The 19,580-nt window shown below is 34.2% G+C and overlaps 1 protein-coding gene across 2 annotated transcripts in view; it reads left to right on the forward strand.

Annotated features, from left to right (window-relative positions):
• The window catches only part of Sima (HIF-1 transcription factor component sima), a 43,117-nt gene that overhangs the window by 7,988 nt on the left and 15,549 nt on the right, over positions 1 to 19,580 (forward strand). Inside the window, exons 1-7 of one of the 2 annotated variants that reach the window (XM_072892551.1) lie at positions 178 to 2,214; positions 4,731 to 4,918; positions 5,454 to 5,599; positions 6,094 to 6,279; positions 6,687 to 6,922; positions 7,320 to 7,426; positions 9,681 to 9,828. In XM_072892551.1, the coding sequence (XP_072748652.1) occupies positions 998 to 2,214; positions 4,731 to 4,918; positions 5,454 to 5,599; positions 6,094 to 6,279; positions 6,687 to 6,922; positions 7,320 to 7,426; positions 9,681 to 9,828 (2,228 nt within the window). In that variant the 5' untranslated portion in view covers positions 178 to 997. Of the gene's footprint in view, positions 1 to 177; positions 2,215 to 4,730; positions 4,919 to 5,453; positions 5,600 to 6,093; positions 6,280 to 6,686; positions 6,923 to 7,319; positions 7,427 to 9,680; positions 9,829 to 19,580 lie in introns of those variants that run through there. The other variant, XM_072892552.1, reaches the window with a different exon arrangement.

Consider the following 19,580-nt stretch of genomic DNA (forward strand, 5'->3'; position numbering starts at 1 on the left):
ATAGGATCCAAGGGGTGAGTTTTGTTTTTCCGCCAAGTCAATTGGAATTTTAATTAACATGGAATATATGTGTATCGAGTTTAAAGAAAGGCGAGTCTTTATGAAAAACCAGAGGCAGATATAAAATAAATAAATAAAAAAAGGAAGAATACAGGCAGATATAGAAAGAAGAGATTGACACTTAATTGTTCTATTTATAAAGAGACATTAGAAACGAGGTCTTGTTTTTCTCCTTTCCGCCTTCGCTCTTGCCGTAGTAAAATTCCCAACAGTCCGTTGATCACGTGGACCACACATGATCAAGATAAGCTCTTGGCGACAAAAAATGAGAAAACAGAGTCTAAAGTGAGAAAGAGAGAAAGAGAAAAAAATTTCATAATAAATTGATATTAGCTAAAAGTGATATGAGAATATTGGAAATTTATTATCATATGAACTAATAGTGGACTAACTATTAGTGAATGATAAAAGTAATTTTTTAGCGACAAAATTTTTTTATCCAAGAAACGAAGGAAAGCGAGTACAAAGAAAAAAATAAGAAGCCAACAGGGATTGAAAACAATTGACACCGAAATTAGCATAATCAAAGTACAAAGTGAAAAGCTCTTGATAATTATATATGGATTAATCAGGAATGAGATAGATTTTCAATAAAGAAAAAGTACAATAGATAAAGGAAAGAAAGAAAAACAGGGTGAAATTTAATGAAAGCTGCTGAAGGTAAATAAAATTAGTTTTAAAGGCAAGCAAAGAAGCAACGCTAAGCAAAAAGGCTAATTTTAAGAATAAAAAATAACTGCGATCAAAATTTAATTATAATTAGAACGAGACTCCGCTTAATCAAGAACGAACACAAGCATTCTCAAGAATGATAAAGGAGTGAAGAGAGCAAGAAAAAGAAAGAAGAAAAGAAAAAAGAAACGCTCTAAAGGCAAAGAAAATTAGATAGATTTTATTAATTAGAAGTGGTGACGTTGGCTAAAATCGAACAGGAGCGATGAACGCGCGTTTGTATTGCTTACAATTAGCAGCGGAAGAAGGAGAGGAAGAAGGTGGCGGAGCAGAAACGAGGCAAAAGGAAGAAGGCGTCATCCTCGGCGACGATCCGCACAACCCTGTCTGGATCAACAGAGCATCGGGTTACGACACCGATCTTGACGAGCGTCACGCGAGGAGACGAGACGAGATCAATTTTCCATCGCACGGATCATCATCGTCGCGGTCTTACGGTCCAGCGGTCGTGCCCGGGAATATGGATACCTTGCGCGACAATATTTACGCCGCACCGTCCTCCAATATGACGTCACGCGTCGGCGACAGATCGCGGACTTACGATTTTATCGGGTCGGCATCTTGCACGGCGACGAGATGCGCCACGTATGCGCCGGATGCTAACTGCAACGTGGCGTGCAGTGCTGTACCGGCGACAATATGCAATATTGCATCGACGACGTGCAACGTCGCGAGTGGTGATCCGATGGCGACGACATTGCAGAGCAATGACAGCGGTCACCTGGCTGGCCCCCGACAATCGGAAAATATGACCGTCCCGAGGAGCTGCCAATCGAGACCGATCGACGTCGAGGATCTCGCGATGTACTTCGACCTGTGCAAACCGCCCTCGACGGCAATCTACTCGAAGAAACCGAGACAGAGCGCACGGATAGATCAGCCCCGGCAGGAGAATGATTGTCGTTATTTAGATTTTTGTAATTTACGCCCTTGCCTAGCTCCAGGATCCAGCGATTCAGCTGCCGCTAACGATCTAGCATGCGATACGGGGAATCTGGCGTATCGCGATTTAGGCTTCGACGATCCGCGATTTTGCTATCTGGGATCTAACGTTTCGAGACCCAACGATCCACGATTCCGCGATGCAGGATATGCTGATCCGCGGCGATTTTACGATAATGTACCGCTCGCGTACGATGCGAGACTGCGCGAAATGGGGCGAAACGATCTGGGACGGAGCGATGATGCAAAGTGGCCGGGTGATTGGCTCTGTAACGACTGTCCGGAACTGTTCAATTTCTGTAACGAAGAACGGTGGTTGCGGTGCCCGGCGAGCGATCGCTGCCCCCTTTACACTGACATCTCGTACGCACATGGTACCCCCGCCGTCCTGCCGTGTTTGCACGAGAACCTGCACGCCGGTTACAGCGATAATTGGCATTACGATTACGTGGAAGACGAGCAGCTTGTCGAGGATTATTTGTAAGTCGGCGATCATTGTAATGCCTGTCGTTTTGTTATTTCATATAATTAAATGCCACGACAGGCTAATAATATCATAAGAAGTGAACGGTGATTTTTTTGGAATTTAATGTGTTAATTATTTTTTTTAAGATGCTGTTCTAGGATTGGCTTTTTAAATAAATTTATCTTTTTAATTAAAAAAGAAAAATTTCTTAAATTTAATTTAAAATTTAATTCTACCTAAAATTTTAATGATTATGATATATATTTAATTTTTAATTATTTATATTAAAATGATTAAAATTTAATCTTGTTAAATTTTCAATCAACAATTTTTTTTTTGAATTTTAAATCACTTTCTTTATCTAAACTTATTATAAATAATATATAATATTAATTTTTATATTTAGAATTGTAAAACAAAAACAAAGCGTATTGTTGTTCCGTATTAATTTTCCGCATTGTTTAATCACATTGGACGTATCGATGGATCAGTTTGGCTTCGATTAACAGATCGCTGTAGGAGGAAAGCAGACGGGAAAAAATGTGACGAGATCGATTTCGAAAGACATATCGTTCGAAGGTCGACCCGCCGTGCACGATGATAACGCCTCGCTTCGCGATAACGCCGACGTTTTCCGTTTCGATCGAGGACCGAAAAAGATGCACTGTGTCTGAGTTACCAGGTGGCGACAACAATAGCAATTAAATGCACTTGTTAACCTTAATTACTCACGCATTTTTCGCGAACGCAATCTCTTCCTTCATTTTCTCTTGGACTTTTATATCTGAAACGTTATCTGTGACAGATATTCACATTTTTGTTTTAAAGAAACTGTTTCTATTGTTATCTATACTTAAATTAGAAAGAAGGAAATGAGAGAGAAAATAAAGTCTATGTAATTTATCAAGATTATTCGAAAAATTATCTATTGATTAATTTATTTTACTAAAAAAATATATAAATATAAATATATTTTTACTAAATTGATATTTAATTAATAATATTTTTGCTAAAAAAATATAAAACATAAAAATAAGATTGTAAGAAATTTTCAATAGATTAGAGGTAACTCAAGTTTGATTGATACCGAACTAAACATTATTTTTATTAAATATACCTAATTATTTAATATTACATTATCTTTATTAAGTATACCTGATTATACACGCCTATTCGCGCTTAGTAACTGCAAATTTGCACTGCAAATCGAGCGGCGTCCAAAGCATTGTAGTACATGATTAATTACGTTCTCGTGTAATCATAAAATGTAATATTGTGCCAAGTGAGCAACGATGACCTTCTAGAATCGGGGAATAAGATCGTTTATCGTACATGATAGTACACTCGACGTGACACTTTGCACTTGCTCACGAGACACTTCAAGTTGTATGTTTGCGAAAAGAAATCTAATAGATAATTAAGAGGGTCTCGTTCACCTCACAGGTGATTTATTCTATGTTAAATAAAAATTGAACACAAATTTTCTATAAGATGTCTGGTAATTGGTGAAAAACCTGTTAATGCAGATTCCATTGAGATCATTTGGAGTCGATTTTTCCTCAGCGAAAATATCGAGAGACGTCATCATTTTTTGCAAGTTTCCAATTTTTATCATTATATATCTCTATAATTAAGCCTTAAATTAAAATTCTATTACAGTAAACTCTATCTGAAATTAAATGAAGAATGTAGTTTTGGTAAGTTTTTAACTTCAAAGAGTTTAGTTTACGAAAAGCGCCTTTTTTTCAATCGCTTATAACTTCGAAATTATTAATACCTCGACATTTTTGCTGAGGAAAAATTGTTTCCAAATAACATTGTCTCAAGAATCTGCCAATAGCAGGTTTTTCACCAATTACCGGACACTTTGTATAAATAAAAAGAGTACATACGCAGATATACTTCTGTGATTATATGGATATATTTTTTAATTATTATTATATTTGCTTATTTTTTAAATTATGAAAATTTCTTTTTCAAGCATACTTTAAAAAAAATTTTTTTGTTCACATTTAAAATTTTCTTTAGTTTAAATTAATAAAAAAAAGAAATAATTTTCTCAAAATATGCTTTCTCTCAATAATTTACAGTTTATTTTCCAAAATTTATTTTTTTTAATATCCATTAATATTTAGAAATTTCTTTTCACCAATTACCGGACACTTTGTATAAATAAAAAGAGTACATACGCAGTTATACTTCTGTGATTATATGGATATATTTTTTAATTATTATTATATTTACTTATTGTTTAAATTATAAAAATTTCTTTTTTAAGCATAGTTTAAGAAAAAAATTTTTTGCTCACATTTAAAATTTTCTTTAATTTAAATTAATAAAAAAAAAATAAATAATTTTCTCAAAATATGCTTTCTCTCAATAATTTACAGTTTACTTTCCAAAACTTATTTTTTTTTAATATCCATTAATATTTAGAAATTTCTGATTCTGTGAAAATGATATTGGATAAAGTAATTTACTTCGTAGATGATAAACACATTTGAAAACACGATGGAAATTGTTGTTGTAGAAGTAACGAAAAGAGGAAGGAGAGGTCCCGCGATGCAGCGCGCTGCAGACGTAGCAAGGAGAGCAACATCTTTACCGATCTCGCGACCGCGCTTCCGGTTGCACGGGAACAGGCGGAGCACTTAGATAAGGCCAGCGTGATGAGGTTGGCGATTGCTTATCTGAAAGTCCGGTCCGTTGTGGACTCGAGTGAGTATAAATATCTGAATATTTCTCCTCATTATTCGTTTCGGAAAATGATGTAAAAAAAAACAGATAAAGATATTTATCGTAAAAGAATTTTTACATATCTTCAAGTACAAGCACTTTAAAAGTATATTCAATGTGGATTCTTTATTTTCTTATCATTTGAGAATAAATTGATACTGTAAAGATAGCTGTTTAGAGCAGTTAAAACTGTAGAAAGTATGGTTATAAGCTAGAAGAACATACGATTTAAAATATATTTTAAAAGTATACGCTTGCAGGTATACGTTATTCAGAGATATAATTTTAAGATATTTAAAGAATTGATTTTATTATTATTTTTTTAAATATATATTTACTATGATTATGTGTAAAACTATTTGATTCGTCAAGTCAAGGATTTTCGAGTATAAATATTTTCAAAATACAGAATCTAATATCTGTAAAATTTTACAAATTTTTATCTTTAAAAAATTTTGAGATTAAATGAAAGACACAAGCATACTGACTAAATTATCAATTCTTATCTTAACGCAAGTTCCAGCCTCGTTAAAGTCCGAGTCGTCTCCAAAGATGGATGAACTATTTCCTCAAGCTCTCAATGGCTTTATGCTAGTACTCTCCAGTGACGGCAATATGATCTATCTATCGGAAAATGTCAGCGATTATCTCGGAGTGTCACAAGTACGTCAAACAAATCTAAAAAAACCATGATTATTCTAATTTTTAGAAACAAACTGTAAAACATAATATATAATATATAAGGTGATAAAATAACAAAACTTTTGCTTGCTGTACATAATTTTATAATTTTTATGCTTTTAATAATTAAATATATAAATTACGCGCTAAAAGAAATAAGTTTTCAAATTTTTTACATACGAGAAATATATGGGAAATGCATCGTAATAATTAGCTTCTTAAAAATAAAGCCAAATTTATAAAAAAAAATTTAAATTAAATATGTAGAATACAGTATACAGCTGTAATTGTGTTATATTAGCTACTAATAATGTAATTAATGTAATGTAAAGATGTTATAAGCTTTGTAAAGTTTTTTTTAACTTTTTGCCAAAATCTAGGATTAGAAGGAATAAAGCTAAACGAAAGATCTCTATATATATATATATATATATATATATATATATGTGCCTTTGGCGGTTCTGTATTTTGCGTAGATGGACATGATGGGACAGAGCGTGTATGAATACAGCCATCCCTGCGACCATGATGAATTACGCGAATGGCTCTCCTTAAAACCGGCAGATAAGGATGAGAAACGTGCCTGCAGTTTCTTCCTACGACTCAAGTGCACCCTTACCAGCAAGGGCAGGAAGGTCAATTTAAAGAGCGCCTCGTATAAGGTAAGTCCTTTATCCATATTAATAGTTTTAATATGATTTTACATAATGTGTACTTATAAAACTGATATTTTATTAGATTTTTAATGAATATAAAAAAAGAGACAATTTTATATATTTATTAAAATTTAAATTAGTAAAATAATGAATAATTTCATTACTTTAACGATATTTAAATGTTATAATTAATACAAATACAAATATTTCTGATTTTTATATTTTTTATAAACGTATAAATGAGATATCTGAAAAAGCATGCATTAAACAATATGCTTTTGTAATTCATTCTCTCATTACAATGCATATCTGCTGTACAATGAATTCATTACTTTTAATTACTTAATTTTGACTTTACAACTTCAAAGAATGACATATATAGTATATTCGTGATTTCTATGAAATATTTATAGGTGATTCACTGCACTGGCAAATTAACAAATATCCGCGACTCGAATTCGAACTCCATGGAGGTTGATAACGAGGAGCGAGAGAAGGAGGACGAGCTCGTGGAACAAGACACTGGGGCGTCCCTAGTGCTCGTAGGCAGTCCCATACCCCATCCCAGTAACATTGAAATACCTTTGGGACGCCATACCTTTCTGTCGAAGCACAATCTCAACATGAAATTCACCTACGCTGACGAGAAGTATGTGATGGAAATATTTGTTTTATTTATGTTTTCAGGCGTTTCTATATTCTTATTGACAATCCGATGTTCTTGCTAAAAAATTCAGTTTCTACTGATATATGATATTATAGTTAATTTTCAATAAACGCAAGTCATTTCGAATATTTGACTTGTTACTTTGATCGTTTGATTAATCATTGAAATTTGCATAATGTTAGTACAAGATCGATTGAAATACTTTATTAATCTTATCGTTATTCGATAAATTTTATCGTACATAAGATTCGAATGTTGATTTCCTTATGACGCGTTGTATTATAAATATATACGTAATATTTTGAAAACATTATGAAATAAATTTTTATTATTGAACATTTTGCGTTGTATTATTGGAAGTATTTTTTGTCGCAATCAGGTTGGCTGAATATCTGGGCTGGGATAGCGAAGAACTGATGGGTCGATCGGTCTTCGAATTTTACCACGCACTCGACAATCTGGCGCTAGACAAGTGTTTTAAGTGCCGTAAGTATTATTTCTCCAATTAATTTTATACTTATTAATCACTTACAATTAGTAAAATTCGAAAACGTAAATATATTTGAAAATTTATTTTTTGAATAATTTTTGTACAATTTATTATAATTATTAATCATATTCTCTTTGCATAAATTGCCATTCTCGCTATAATATATTTCCGTGGAATAAAATATATTAATTACTCTTGTGACTTTACCATTTAATTAAATAAATAGATTTTAAAATTCTTAAAAGAGTTACCTTTATATCCTATAATTTCCATATTTTTATGTTTCTATTTTTCTTGTGTATAAATTATACAAATTAAAGCATAAAACTAAATGATCGTTAAATGACAGTTTATACAACGATTGTCACTCGATCGGCATTCATTTTTTTTTTTTTTTTTTTTTATCTAATGGTCTTTCCCAAGATATTATTCGCTATGTGAGCTAACACCGTGATGGCCATCGAAAGTAAAGAGATACAAAAAGCGTGCATTAGAAGGGGATTTTGCAAGGGGAGGGTGAGAGGAGAAGCGGACTATTACGACGTAGAGTAGATCGACCTGGGTGAATGACACCGTAGAGGAATAAGGTTTCAAGGACGATTGTATCTCTCTTATCGCGGCGCTATTCGAGAAGACCCTTTTTATAGTCTCCTAGGGTAGCAAACGATAACGCGCGGCTAACGTTATCGGCTACCAGTTATGCAATTGCTATCACTAGACATATTTTATTTACAGGCCACATATATGCGCACGCGCGTGCTGCGCGATCGCCTTTATCGCACTAGTTTCGGTAATTGAGTCGTAAAATTGCAGGTAGATATATAATGGAAAAATGACACATGGTAACAAAGTGCGAAGTCATAAAAAACGTCTCGGAAAATATTTATCGACAATTTTATACTTTGCTGTAGAAAAAGAGAAAAGGAAGAAGAAAAGTGTTGTAATATATTGAGCGATTGCACAATAAAAGTATAACAATGTTGCAATTATAATTGTTAAAAGAATTTAAGAAATAATTACTTTAACAAGTAATTCTAACTCACATTTAATCGTCAAAATACATTTAAATATTGTTAAGTAAATAAATTAGAAATTGAAATGAAAAAACAGAGATAAATCTTTTCTAAATAAAACAACAAAATTTTTTTAATCGATGAATCCGATATTGGTAGAGCGACACCCTGTATATACATACTCATATACAAAACGCGCACACGTACACGTTTTATAGGCATATACTCCCGAGAGTATTTGTCGGTTGCTCGTTATACTGGAGAATGTACGGATCGTAAAGGACGATTTAGCCGGCCGCTTTAGGAGCTTTGCGTGTTCCGGCAATTCGCGACGTCGAGGATTCTCCCTCTTCAACATCAACCAACTTCGGCTTCCCGACCGAATCAGCCTCGCACTAATCCCGCCCTGGTTACGTTTTATGCGAACGAAGGGATGCGAAGATATATTTTCATCCGCCTTCTCCTCTCCTTCTTCCCCAGAAGCAACGAGAGAATGTGTTTCTCGAAGGAACTATCCTTGAGCAACGGAATTGATCTTATGATGGGACTCGAAATCACAATAAAATATCTGATTTATGTTTTTCGTGTTCTTTAACTTTCTTGTAAAATTAGAAGCGCTTTTATTTTCTTTTATTTTGACCTAAACAGCGATTTTTCTACTGATTGTGAGCCAAAACAGTAATTTAAATTGCATTTACATATTTATCAATAACTTCTTCATCAATAATTTCTTTCTGTTATTATGTAATAATCAGATCATTAATTATTGTTGAGTAATAAGTTGTAATAATGAAAATATTGAAAAATCATAAAAAAATTAAATAATATTCTACATTCTAATAATATTTCTTTTTTGAATAATATTTGTCAAATTGCAACTTTTATGTATTATTTACAACATTAATTTAATAATATTTCAGTATGTTTGGGTTTCAAATAATGTTTAATAATCTCCGCAAGTATAATTTAGGACCTACTCGATATCTTTTTATAATAAAATTCAAAGTTTTGTTCTGCGAAAAAGGAAAAATTATTTATGCAATAAAAATGCCTTTTCGATTGTTCTGAATGTTGCTCGCAGCAATTTTATGCCGATCGATGGAGTTTGCAATCCTACGCTGCACCTTTCGTCATCCGAAACGCGCGCGACGCTGCTATAAAACGGCGCGAATGCTCTCGCTTGCTCCGAGTCCTGAAACGATCGTACTCTCATCATCATCATTGCTCATTGTTTCAGTGTTCAGCAAGGGTCAGTGCGAGACTGTGGCGTACAGATTCCTCGGCAAACGGGGCGGCTACGCCTGGGTTATCACTCAAGCCACCCTGATCCACTGTTCGAAGCAGCAGAAGCCGATCTCCGTTGTCTGTGTCAACTACATTCTAAGGTAGGATTTGTCACCTGTCAATCCTTTTAATGCTAGTTCTCTTCCACAATATCGGAGTGCCTTCGAGCCTGCTTTTATCGTTTCTCGCATGAAATATGTTGCCATTTATATTTTTAATTTCGCGAAATCATAAACGGGAAATATCTTTGTTAATTAAATTATATATATATATGTCTCGGCTTGACTCAATTCTGGATGGATATTGCGTTATGATTGAGTCACCGAGTGTGTATTTTTAAATTATACCAAGTGGCTTAGGTTTCTCGAAAATTTAATTAATTTTGAGTGATTTAAAATTGCTACTTTTCAATAATATTTTCTTTTATTGATATTTGCAAAATTTTGTTAGATTTTCAACTATTTTTTTAAATTTAAAGTATATTTTATGCGCGAAAATTTAATATAATTTTTTAAATAAATATAATTTACATCTAACTGTTGCGTCATCAGATAACATTCCTTTCTATTGAAAAGGAGATTAAGAAATTAGCATGGAAGTGAGTAGCGAAATCATTTCCGCACAGCTGAGACTTATGATGAGATTACATCATACGCAACAGTAGATGCACAAGATTCGTGTTTTTTGATAGAATATCCTCATTCGTTAATTTCGCGATATTACTGCATAAAAAATAAATTTCTATTATCAATTATCGCGTTCTTCAGCGTCTGTTTGATTCTGACAATTCTTTCGTGTAATTATTAAATTGATTAAAAATTTTTAAAAATATCGATTAAAAGTATTATGCATTTATTTATTGATTTTATATTTCAAAAGAAGATACATTAATTCTTTTTTTCGTATATTTTTTCGGCGATAAAAATTCATATTTTTATTTTCTTATCATTATTTGTAATATTCATAGAAAATTATAGTATACCGTAAAATTGTCATGAAAATAAGTTAGATGTAGTTAAAAACAACCTTATTCGGCAACAATAGTTATATACAATGTTAATTATCGTAATAAATATATATTAATAATTTCGTAAAAAATTTAAATAAATTGGTCAAGTTTTTTAATTTTAAATTAATATATGATGCGACGGTAGACGCAAGTTTCACGCTAATATCAACGCTTGTTGATTTCGCGATCGTTTGTTTGATTAGCCGGACATATAAATTATTACTCACTACTACTGCGGACACGATACTTACTGTTATTTCCGGCAAACGTTGCAAAAGAGTAGTCACGCAAGGTAAGTGCACCCTTGATTTTTCTCTCGGCGCATTTTTAATTCTTGATTGGACGTTTAAGAGACATAAATAAAACTATTTAGAAAATAATAAAATTTATTGTCAAAAAAGAGAATGCATATATATTTATTTATTTAATTACATGATTCTTATCATTACTCATTTTTAATATATCAATAGATTATAGATAAATTATGTAGAATTAATATTATTTATTTATTTATAAAAAATAACTTTTGTCGATGTCTGATATTTTATTTTGGAAATGAAGTTTATTAATTATAATTAGGTTTCAATAAATTTCCATAAAAATATAGCGTATATTTAGTAAGTATTACACAAATAAAAATTTAAATATCTCTTTTTAATATAAAAAAATATTTTTATCCTTATATAATGTTTTAAGTTTTATATGAAAGAATTAGCTTTATAAAAATTTTACAAAACAGACATGGTAAGAACATGTGTGTCGTTTGAAAAATTGATTTTATTTTGACAGTTCTAAAATTTACTTTAGAGAACCTCTTTCTTGTTTTAATCTTTTATTTTTATGGACTTTCAATTTTTTTCTGCTTATTGCATTCTATCTCGAATTGCTGCACCACTCAAGGCTTAAATTTGCGCGAGGAGACAGCCGGAGATCTACTTTTTTGTTTTCATTCTTTTTCCTTTTTTAACAAACTGGCTTTTTCCTCACCTTTTTGTGCTTTTCGCATGTCTCTGTCGAAGGTACTCCGAATAAACGCGGCTGTCAGCACTGCTACTTTTACGAGCCGAGCGAGATTGTCTCTCGGATATTATATGTGTTTCTTTATTTCCGAAAAAATTTTGTAACAATTATGTCACTTTTTTTTTTACTAAACTAGCGGTTATATAAAACAGCGTAAAATATAAAATACGTAATAAAAATACTTATGAATCATCGTGAAATCACGATTTACATTACGATATATCTTTTTAATGTTAAATTTTATATTATAAAATAATTTGAGATTTATTGATTAAAATAGTTGATACGTAATAAAACAGTGAGATTATAAAAAAATTATAAAAAAACAAAAACACTACTTTTCTCTCTCTCTCTCTCTCTCTCTCTCTCTCTCTCTTTTTCTGGCATCGAGAAACGAAATAAAGAAAAAAAGAGAGAAAATAGTCGAAAATATTTTATCGCAAAAATTACGAAACGCCATCCTTTTCCATCTGAATTCGTCGACAATGTTGTACCCCGCTGGCCCGAAAGCGGAACTTGCATTACTGGAAGAACAAATAAAACGAGTTTTGCCCTTCCTTATTCTCCCCCTCTCCCTGTACTGCGAATGTTACCCTCTTTGGATTCTCGCGGTTCCGTAATACGCACCGAATCCGGAAAGCCGCTCCCTCTAGAAGAGAAGAGAAAATGAGGAGAGTATCGTGGCCGATATAAAACATCCCCTTTCTCTGCTTGGTCCCGTCGGGGCGGCGGTCCTACTCGCCGGTGGCTGAAAGGTGGTTGGCAGATCCCGGGTTGATTCCCCGTCTCCCCGATTCCCCGTCCGGTTTCCCGCTGTTCTCCCGAATGTTTTTTTTTTACCCCATCTCCGCGTCGCCGCCCCTACGTCCTACGTCCTCCTTCAGTTTCTCGACTCTTCCTTTTACTCTCGATTTCATCGGAGACTAAAGGTGGGACTTCAGTCGGCTGGCTGTCTTGCCGGAAGCGGAAACGCTCGCAGGCGGTTGTACATCTCGATCGTGTATGTATTATAGCATGCGATATGTTTCATATATGGAGTGAAAAATTAATTAGTGTAATTCTTATCATAAACGAGAGTGACGTAAAATAATATTAATATTGTAGTATAAAAAAATTACTACTGATATTAATATTTCTTCAAGAAATCTCATAAAGGTTATTTAATATTTTTTGCTACAGTAAAGATTAAACGTGCTAAAATTAAAAATAATGGTTTAGATTCTAAAACAAAGTGGTACGTTTTATGTAATCTCTTCAAAAGTTTAATCTATTCTTGGCACCGTCGAGTAACTTTCGGTACCGTCTGCTTTTGGTATCGTCCAGTAATTTATATTGCTTACATTATATTCTTTGATTGATGTGCTTGTTTATCCGCTGACTCTACAACTGTTCTTTACAAAAAGTGATTTTAATGTTAAAGAAAGCGCAAAAAAAATCTTGATTAAATATATAAAGAACTAAGACAATTAAAAGAAGCAAATTCAATTTTTTTAAATGTAGGCTCTTCAGTTATTCTACACGTCGGTGAATAAATGCAAAAGTCATTGTTTCATAAAATTTTAATTTTTCTTTTATACATATTTTTGCATCAAATAATACTTCATAATTTCACGATATTACGATTTAAATACATCAATTTAGTTTTTAACTTTAAATGACTTTTGTTATTATATTTACAATTTAGATCATCTTTGCCAATGACTGTTCATGTTTATAATTCCAGTTTTCACTTATTGTAATTGCTAGGTGCTTCTTAGAGAGCTTGCTCTAAATATGTCTATACAGGACACTTACTTCCTGGAAAAACATAAAAAAACTTGAAATTTTCAAAGATTTTTTATACGCGGAAAAAGTCAGGAAATTTTCATGGAATTTTATTCAGAGAATTTTTTTTAAAGAACGTGTTTTTTTATTTTTTTTTTTATTGTAAGCAGTAAGTTGTAATTTTTTTAGTGATAAAAGGTAAAACTATTGTGCAAATGCAAAATGTTTTACAATGCTATTCAGTTTTAGTACATTTTTAAAAGCATTTAAAAGGCTGTTTATTTTTTTCTTTGTATATGAATGAGAAGCATTAGAAGATGAACACGTTAAAAAAGTTTATTTTAGAAAGTTGCACCCCCAAAAAAATTCTTTGCTTGAAGTTTTGAAGAAAAAATGTGGGAAATTAAGGATTTTTTTTTTTTTTTTTTTTTACAAGATTTGAATAGACACGCTGGTACATATCCCTATTACATTGCTAATCGGGGAGAACCGCGCACACAGATCGATAATTAACATCTGTCCGTTTTCGCCATTTTCGAATCTCGTTCATCTCGCTCGATTCATCCTCCTTAAAGCAAACGTCGAAAACGAGAGCGCGTAGCCGAGGAGGCGGAAGCGACGCTTGCGCGTCGCGACGTCGCAGCTACCGTTCCTCGCCGTCGATACTCGCGCCCAGACCCCAGACGCGTCGTCTCATCCGCGTCCCGCGTCGTCGACCCTCTCTTCAACAGTCGAACGAAAGCGAGAGCGACGACAAACAGCGAAAGTGGTGCGTCGCGCAAGCTCAGTCGCGGTCGCGAAGTCGAAGGTTCGCGTGTCGTCAAGGGGGTTGGCGATGATCATCGTAAGTAAATGAATTTCCTAGGAACGATATGATGTTATGTATGATAGTGTTTTTTCATAAAGAGAGAGAGAGAGAGAGAGAGAGAAATTGCAACTTAAAATAATTTAATTTTCCGCTTATTTTAATTAACTGACATCTGATTAAAATGACAATTGAATAATTAGACAAAGCATGGATCGATAATTCCAGATGGATGTTCTTTGAATTATACAAATTGAAATATATCTAACAGAATATCTCTAAAAGAAATCTTATCTTACTAAACTAAAATTACACATGTCAAAGTAAATTAAAATTTAAGTTATAGTACGCAAAATAATAAAAAAAAAAAAAAAAAAGAAAAAAGAAAGAGTGCAGACTCGCGATTTCTTTTCACAGCATATACGGCTACCGAAGAAATGTGATATCTCTTTCTGCTCTTTTCGCGTGTGTTTGACCAGTTTTCTTTGCAAGGATCTCCATGCAGATTTCTTTTGAAAGCTGCTACGTGTGAAACCGCGACTTCCCGCTCGGATTGCATCGCGTCGGATAGCTCGCCTGAGCATTATACGTGAGATTATACAATCAGCGCACCTATTATTATACCAATAGCTCGGGGACATTGTGATATAAAAAGAATCGATGTGATATTCTGTCACGAGGAAGACAAAGATAATTTTTGTCCTTAATCAACCGCGGATATTATCTTATTGACGTTATTTCATAGTATCCGCGCCATGTCTTATAATTACACAAATTACATATATATATATATATATATGTTACCGTATATTATATTTTAAAAAGAGGAAAAGATATTCTAAGAAGATTGGAAACGCGTTGTTTAGGCTTGAGTGTGTTCCGTATTTTTTTTTTTTTTTCAAGGTCGATGATATGATAAAAAATTAAAACACAGAACTATGTATGGCAAGCATAAATAGAGAATATTTAGCTTGCTTAAAAATACATACAGATTTACTTTTACATAAACTCGGATAATTATTTATAACTTTATATATTTTCTCTCTTTTCTCTTTCTTTTTCAATGTCATATCGGAATACTAAAATGATTGAATTTGATAATAGAGTTTACAAACAGCCTACACATATAATTCTAGATTAGATTATATTTAATTTTCTTTGTCAGAAAAACAACATACGCTTCAAATTTTATCATATATATTATGCATTCTTTTTATTATCTGTTACATATTCTATATTTTAAATTATTCCCCGTAAATTATTCTCTATATTATGTAAATATTTATATGCGCAAGAATGAATGAAGAATTTAATTTACGTATATTTATTTTCAAAATAAAAATTGAAAAGAGCAATCTCTATCGAATGAATGGTACATTGCATTGCGTAATAAAGCACTGTATGTGTAAATAAGATAATTCGGAAATTTATTAATTTTAGAATAAAAAATAAACCGATTATGTACAGGTAAACTTAAAGAGAGAGAAAGAAAATGACGGTTTCTAATTCCCGGCAAAATATCAAACGTTCTAAAATCGCATGCGAGACGCGCATTCGGGTTACAACGGAGGGTTGACGTCGCGGATGCGACCACGTGCTATCACGGCATCTCAAAATAATTCCTTGCGTCCTTAACGTCAGCGGTTCGTCGTCACGTCGTGGCTGCAACACGATTCCGATCACGGCCCGGTTATGCGAATCGGACGTCGATCGCTCTTCTCGACGAGTCAAGAACCGCTCGGCTGGAACGTTTTTATTTGACACGGTGGAGATGCGGTTGACGAGAGACGTTCCTCGAACATGCTTTTAGCGACGAGTCAGTCGGATTATTTTTACGTGCGAATTGCGTGCATGCTTCTCTACAAGCGCCGCGATTTCATTTTATTATATATTGTATAGATTTACAAATTTATATAGCGCGAAATATATCGCTTTGGAATTTGCTTTCTGTTTCTAGGAACAAAGAGAAATGTGCAGCGCGCATCGCGATAGAATATTTTATTATTAATTGTCACAAATATTATTTATAATTTTAAAAGAATTATTAATATTTACATAGAATTTTATTTTTAATTAATTAATAATTATATAGAATTTTATTTTTATTTTTGCCAGATGCGTTTTTCTTTTCGGTTCATTGCGTTGACCGTGCATCGAGCGCAAAGACTCGGGACCTTGAGAGCTTAACCAGATCGATTGCATAAGGGATCGTTTTCAGCGACAAGACGTAGAAGGGGAAACCGAGAAGGGGGGGAGAGAGGGAAAAACAGCAGACAGATCGATCCATATCGAACAGCCTCGATCGATACTCATCGGCGAGCGCTTACATTCGTCGCTGTTACACTGCTATCGCGTGTTCAACTGTCAAAGAGCCGAATAGAATCGAGTAATTTATGAACCTTGGAATTCCTTAATTTAAGATCCGCGTGATCCATGAATAATTCCGTCGATCGAATAATCCGCGATGCGGGATTCTTTTGAGAGTCAAGAAGAAAACTTTACATAGATCTTAGGAGCTTCACAATCAGTCGATGATCGATCAGGAAAAATTGTCGCGTGCGAGCGACACGGCATCGTATTATTTTTGAATTCTTTTTACGAGAATTGTTTGTCTCTTTCGGTTCCTCGCGAAAAACTTACAAGCTATTGACGAGATATACGAGCGCGGGTGTAAAAAAAAAAAAAAAAAAAAAAAAAACTAATAGACGACAAAGCGTTTTCGCTTTGCCGGTCGGAAAAAAATGTTCGGAAATAAATATATAATCAACGCGATTTATATTTTTCTCAGCCCGATAAGTGGCACATTTACGATTGCGTGTACGAATTTTTTACAGGAATCGACCATGTTCAATTTCGTTCGCAACATTAAAATAGCGGGCAAATTCCTATGTCAATGTTTAACATTAATGTCTTGGATAGTTACGAATAGAATATAAAGTCGTAGCTTCGTAATGACCGATGTTTATGTATGCAAAATCGCGATCGCGACATTGACCGGGTTGTCGTTGAATATTTACGGTTCTCTTCGATGGACGATCGAGCATAATTCCGGAAATCTAATCGCCATGAAAATGCCATCGAATGCATTCGATTAATTTGTACACATATTCGTTTAGCAAAGGTGACGACGTACCTATTTCGAGTCACGCGCGATGAACAAAAGACGCAGAATTTCGTGAGAAAATTTCCTGACGATAAGATTTTATTCTTCACAGATTTAACTTTCTCCGTTCGCATTTGACGTTTGTGGTAAATTTTTATATCATCATCTGATCGGACGTAAATATCACGTACTGTGCATTCTTGAAAACTACGTATCACGGTATCTAAAAACATGCATATTTACTATGTAAGTTAACCGGGGCCGATAACGTGTAATGCAATTAGACACTCGGGCAACTTGAGAACCTAGACAGATAACGCGAAACGTTTAAAAAACAAAGTTTGCACGGTCTGGCGTGACTTTGCGAACGGATCGCGATTTGCAAATCGAATAGCTGAATAAACGAGGGACCGATAGAGATGGGGGAGAGAAAGAGAGAAGAGAGAGAAGAGTCGCGACGCGAACGCTGGCGCGGCGAGCGTGGCAAGTGCATCCCGACTCTCAACGCAATCGACGACGCGCGACGCGCGACCCGCGACTGTGTAACTCGGCCAGTGCTTTTCAGTCCGTCGTAGAGGCCGAAACTCGACGTGGGCGCTCGCGATAAGAGCACAAACGTGCCTCGCTTTGCACGATCGCGATCGCAAAATCCGAAGAGTCGTAGATCCGAGGTCGAATACTCTTAAGCCGTCCGGGCTCTGGGCAGATTCCGAAGACTAAATGTTCAAAAGTTCAAGGGTTCGTAAATATGTATGTAAATATATTCAAATAATCCGTATGCATATTCGGAGGAATCGCAAAATTCCTGGGATTTATAGAGCTAAATGTCTACTGATTTGATTGAATCAGTGAATTAAATCGAATATCAAAGATTTAAATGTGTCAAAAGTTGAAAAATATACGATAGACTCGAGAAGATGTGGGGAAATTAAGAATTCAAATAACGCAAAGAATCTAAAAACATTAAATCGTGCGAATTGTGAATAGTCGATGATTCTGAAAAAATTTCAGAGAAAAGTTTTTCTAAAATTAATATCTTCAATTCTTGTTTAACTCAAGACTTGACAGTCTCTAGCTTTGGCGAAAAATTCACGAGAATCGAAAAACATATCCGGATGAAAGCTCCGAGTATCGAAGATGCCGAAGCCTGTGATCGTCGTGATTCGACGAGAGAGCGAAAACCGATGCCGCGTTACGTCGACGATTTAATAACGAGTCTGACCCTCGAGACGCGCGGCACTTTTGGCCGGATTCCATTGCGCGCTCGCAGCATCCGCTGGCAACGTATTCGCGAATTCCGCCTGCGGGGAGCCGGTTGCGCAATCGCGATTCGCGAGGATACTCACCCGTCCATCTCTTTCCTCCAATTTTCTTTCTCTTTCCGTATTGCCGTCTTCCACCTTTCGTACTTTCCAAATCTACAAATATATCGTTCGTTCGATCGTTCACGTATCGCGAAGCAAAATATCCGATATTCGCGGTTGTTTACCCCTTTTGTCCTGAAATTAGATTCAGCGACTAATAATAACAGGCGAAGTTTATTACGTGATTCAATCCCGCGTGGAAGAATATAACACATTTCGTTACTATTTGTGTCTAATAAAGCTCGCGGTGTGTTATTTACGAGTAGTTGGACAGTGATACGAGTCAATAACATTAAATTTTATATTTTATAACAGTATCGGATTATTTATCCACGTGATATAAAATTTTATATTTTCTTTCATCTTAAAAAAATGTATAACAAAATGATTTTTTTTCTCTATTAAGTAACATGGCATAAATTTTTTTTTATATGAAAAAAATATGACTTAACATTGTTTCACGGATTTATTTATAAAAAGAAGAAGGGAAAAATCGCGAGTGTCTCGTGAGAGATGCATAATTTGCAAGGCGAGAAACACTCCATAGTGACTGAGACTAATAGTTAATGAGATGCAGTCGTTAAAGATGATGTGAGACTATAAAGAGAGAAAAGGAGAGAGATATTGACGAAGGTGGTATTACAAGGCGCCGATAATAAATAAAACCCGCGTGTTGTTTGACGTATAACACGTTTGTGTGCGCGAGATAGTCTGCGATAGTCTGTGTATCGATCAATTCACGGCAAAGGTGCGCGCCTGTTATCATCGCAGCCCGCCCGTTATGTAAC

Source organism: Anoplolepis gracilipes, chromosome 5, assembly GCF_047496725.1.
Source record: "Anoplolepis gracilipes chromosome 5, ASM4749672v1, whole genome shotgun sequence".
Taxonomy (NCBI): domain Eukaryota; kingdom Metazoa; phylum Arthropoda; class Insecta; order Hymenoptera; family Formicidae; genus Anoplolepis; species Anoplolepis gracilipes.